At 41.3% G+C, this 4,955-nt stretch overlaps 1 protein-coding gene across 1 annotated transcript in view; it reads right to left on the bottom strand.

Annotated features, from left to right (window-relative positions):
• The window catches only part of LOC106819182, a 7,793-nt gene extending 3,189 nt beyond the window's left edge, over positions 1-4,604 (bottom strand). Inside the window, exon 1 of the mRNA XM_014823834.1 lies at positions 4,587-4,604. Within this exon, the coding sequence (XP_014679320.1) occupies positions 4,587-4,603 (17 nt within the window). The 5' untranslated portion in view covers position 4,604. The remainder of the gene's footprint in view (positions 1-4,586) is intronic.
• Between the last annotated feature and the right edge of the window lie 351 nt (positions 4,605-4,955).

Raw genomic sequence — 4,955 nt, forward strand, 5'->3', positions numbered from 1 at the left:
AAAAGCCACATACATAAAAAAAATTTAAAGACAATTTAAACAAATACAATTAAAAATTTAAATAAAAAATAAATAAATAAAATAAATAAAAAAAATTAACAAAAATTGTGATTTAAAAAAAAATTGGTCATTCACTCTACCCCTCTTACTAATAACCGTAGGACCAACGACCCGTAGGACCAACGAATACGGGTCGTTGGTCCTACGGGGGTCCTACGGGTCGTTGGTCCTATAGATCGGTCCCCATTTCGTTACGGAGTTGAAATTTGTGTATGACTCTACTATATATTTCAACTGTTGTTTACAATTATGATGTCAGGCCCTCTGCTCTTTAGGTCTTGTTCATTATTACTTTAGATAGGAGGGCAATTCCACGGTAACGGAATTACAATTCAGATAAATTTTTGTCTTAGTTTTACCTGCTATGGCTTAGTCCAACAGCTGAACTGATGAACTAAACCCTTATTAGCAGGCATGAGACATTTCTGCCGTTCGGCGGATTTCCGGCCATTTTAGAACTCCAGATACCATTTCTGAGATCAGTGTAAATTCGAGGAGAAATTTTTTGGGGGGGTAAGAATACCTCCGTGCTCTCTGACGATCGCGTACATGTGAACACACTGTGACTCGGTAACTATCCAGAGCGCTTCTACTCGTATCATTGTCTTAATGTATGCTTGCTAACATAATGATAAAAGCAGGGTACGGCCAAACTTTAGTTGGCATTCAAGAAACGTGTGTGGGATGTTCGGACGCACAGGTTAGCACAGGTTCCTGAATCCAGTAGCAGCGTTGGCATACCAAAAATCGATAAGAAGTGGGTGGAGCTTACTTTTGGCCAGTGGCAGTTAACCTTACATTGTGTTGGCCAGGGTTTATTTACGTGCACGGGTCGTGCAGCACGCTCACTGTTCACGTGCGCTAGGTTGTGGAGTAATTCGCACATCCCCGCGCATTTGGATGTAAACACTAAAGTATCACTGGTAGTTAACAAACGAAGATTTATGTAATATATCATGTTGAATTATACAGTAAATAATAATAATTGTCTCAAGTTTTAACACACATATAATTAAGTCACTGTAGCTGCAAAGCACGTCGTATTACTTACTAGTCATGCAAACAGCAGTACAGCCTCGTCGCACCACTCAGGTTTAACCGTGTCATATTGTTTTTAACGTTTCAACTTTGGAAAAACTATATACATTTTATACAGGGCGTAGCTAAATAAAAGCTTCCCTACGTAAGAGCTTGTATGTCTACAAAATACATTAACTTTGGACACACTCAACACAGACGGACTCCCCAGTGCCCTTCAAAATTTTACAGTAGGTAAATTTTATATAATTTTTTCCTTTTCCACCAAAAAGTGTTGCTAGTTGTAAGCTATTGGAGTACCCTGAAATGGCTCTAGATTGCATCTCAGAGCTTATAATTTTCAAAAATTTCTGGGGGTTGGGCATGCCCTCAGACCCCCCCTAGAAGTTCCCCCCCCCTTTTTTTACCCCCTCCCCTTCCTCCCTTTTCAGCATTTGTCTGTCTCATGCCTGTATTAGTTCTGCTTTTTGGGAAAAACACAGTTCAGAGAAATCCCTTATGCGGGAGGGAGTGTGACCAAGAAAGTGTCGGTAACGGAATTACGGCAGAAAATAGGGTCTTATTTTTACCTCAACTTTCAGAGGAAGTTCTCTGAAATCTATAATAGGAGGGTAACATGTTTTCCATGAAATTTGTAGTCTCAGGTGTTGACTAGACTATGGTGGCTATAATTTGGCTCATATATTCATGAATATTCTGCAGGCAGTGTTTTTTCCAAAAAAGACAGCGGTAATGGAATTACGCCTTCTGAAACTCTCCTAAAATGAGTCACATTTTCAATATCAAGTTGGCTGAAATGGACATTGTGAACACTTCCTATGTTTCTAGTTTTACAATGAACCATAATAAGTCACAAATGTGTGATAAACAACCATAATTTAAGATATTCCTGCAAAAAAACTACTTTAATTGAACAAGAACATGAATATTTCAAATTGTTGGTGAGTACATGGAAGTAAATCGTTGTCATATGATCAGTGGGTTCAAGCACTTCAGTCCTGGCTAGATAAGTTGTTTGCAGTACCTTCTTTGGGCTACCATTCTCTGTGTGATTTACATGGTAACGGAATTACATTCACCCACTGCTTTATAAAGAAATTGTTCAAATCTTCAAATGTTACGTTCCAAACAGATATTTTTGTTTAAATTCCACTTAGATTCACTCTGAGACCTTTCTATATATATCAGCAGAAGTTATTATAATCCACATTATGTATGATTCCACCTGTTGAGCCTGCCTAATATAAAAATATTGATGAACAAAGCAAAACTAGAAGAAAGTCAACAAACTTTCTTCAGGTTACTCGTCAGCAGTGTTTCATTTTTTAAGGGCGGACGATCGCGCTCCGGATCTTAGCGCCTCCACCGCGCACATCATAGGGAGCACAGCAAATTTGTGCCCTGGGCCGTGCATGTCAATCTGCGCCCTCATAAAAGTCGGGTTTGCAATCGAGACGCACCAAAAAGTATGTGTATTATGTGAATACGCTCGCATAGAGTTTGTCAATCGTAGGGGGGTACAAAAGGTTAGGACAACACCACAACAATTTGTGGTGTGTAAAGTAACTTGAACGTATGGACAGATAGGTACAGTTACTACTTTCTGGTTTATACACACTAGATCAACCAGCATCCAAACAAGGTTACCTAACCGGTAGCCACAAGTTAACCCTGCTCGTTTTCCACTATACGTGGCGATAAGGTGGTTTTTCTGCCGACGGAACAACAAGTTTGTACCGGCTGGAGGGGCTAGCATACGTGGGTCTACTAACTTACCAAGAGACATCTTGCTAGTTTGTTGATGGTATTGTGACTTGATGTTTTCGTGCTGAAAATAGTGCATTGGTACAGGGGATGAAAATGAGAACTATATAAACAGTTTACTTTTCTACATCATCGATCAATACTCTTTTATTATATCTGTGTGCTAAAGTGTTGGGCTTGCTTGATGAAAAGAATGTAACTCATGAAACGAACCATTGAATGAACATGAAGGTAAAGATGAATGATAATGCAGTGGATTGACATGACGCATCCAAGATTTTCGTTTTGGATCTCAACTGCTAGACTGGAGGATTGGTGCCATGATTTTTCCCATTCCATCACACCGCCAAGACGCATCGATCGGAGAGGCTTCAATGCAGCTCTCCATCACCGAGCGGCACCTTTTAAGGTTGTGATTTTAGTAGAGCTCTCCCTCAGCCTCTTATAAGCAACGTGCAACCGCGAACACGAGAACCGGAGTTCGAACCTGCAAACACGCACTGGCCGCGAAACACGAGTATACTCGTGGGCAAAATAAAAATAAATAAAAAAAAAAAAATTTGGCAACGTTTACTATTCTCTGATCCTATAGAGTGGGCAGGGGCCTATACCTTACCAATCATAGCGTCCACTGTATAAACGCCCAGTATTAGATGACATGATTTAAACAATACTGTTACTGTTGTTTGGAACGTTTTTGGGAGTTATTTGGGACCTGAGATAATGCTTTTTAGTTTTCAGCCTCGCCATAAGGGCGTTTTATGAGACCGGCCGGTGTTTGTGAAGTTTGTTTTTATGTCATGAAAAGGTTGTGTTTGGATTTGATAAGTCACGGTGATAGATTCCGGTGTTTGTGTTCGATGTCTGAGAGTAATGTTTATATCTATATTATTATACCACTCAATTATAAATATATTTTAATACTAAGTTAAACCCTGCCAAAAACATTTTGTGTAATAGGTGACCTAAGCGTAAAAACGCGAAAGTATCTCAGCACAGGGCGGTAGGTGCATTGTTAACACCAGGGCAGCGTTTGAATACGTGTTAAGGTGTGATTTTTAAGTGGACTTCTCCACATCATGCCTTTAAAGGTGTGATTTATGAGCGTGAAAAGACGCCTCTATGGTGTCCTACGGGGAGTATTAGTAGTCCTCTGTACTTTTCAAATCTGAAAGCCTGCTGTCCATCGAAAAGCAAAGAAAGAAAGGTGAGCTATTCCGCACAGTTATCAGAAACGTCGTCATGAAACAAGGACAGATCGAACCATCCTATTCCACGTGGAAGGTTTTAAATATCTCAGGTAAAAAGTAAATATCCTTGGCCCATTCTGTCTCATTTGCGCCCTTCATTGAGAGTGTATATACAGCGACCCTGTTTACTACTGTCAGTGTCCTCTGTTCAGGCCAAACCCATATTTTTTGAAATGGAGTTGTTTTTCACAAACCTTGACTAATCATCATCACCATCATTTTAATCACCTGCCAATGCTGGTTTTGATTTTTTTTTTCCTTTGATTACCGAAGCAAAGAACCCATTTTTATTCCAGATCCTTTTAAATTTCCATACACAACCAGTGCCATTCCGCGGTTGCTAAAACCCCATCAATCACTGGGACGCGTTGCCATCACCAACACTAACGTCTACACCATGCACGAACATAGGCTACCATCTATCATCCGCCACCATCATACTAGTCATACCATCGCCAACACTGCCTATCCATCATCACCGTCACTGCCATCGCCAACGCTGCACCATCCATCACCTGTCACATCGCCCACACTGGCATACCATCATCACCGTCACTGCCCCACTCGCCACAACTGCTACAATCTCACCGTCACTCTCCCAAGTCGCGCAAACTGCCTAACAATCCTCTACCAGTCACTGCCCAATCGCAGCACGACTGGCTACATCATCCCCGTACTTCCGCATCGCCGAACACTGCCACCATCCATTCCACCGTCACTCCTCGGCCAGACACTGCCACCATCATCAACCGTCACTCCCCAGTCCGCCACAACGCACCATCATCACCACGCATCCCCAGTCGCTCCAACACTGCCAACCATATCACCGTCACTATCCGACAT

The sequence above is a fragment of the Priapulus caudatus genome, unplaced genomic scaffold (assembly GCF_000485595.1).
Source record: "Priapulus caudatus unplaced genomic scaffold, Priapulus_caudatus-5.0.1 Scaffold2935, whole genome shotgun sequence".
NCBI lineage: Eukaryota > Metazoa > Priapulida > Priapulimorpha > Priapulimorphida > Priapulidae > Priapulus > Priapulus caudatus.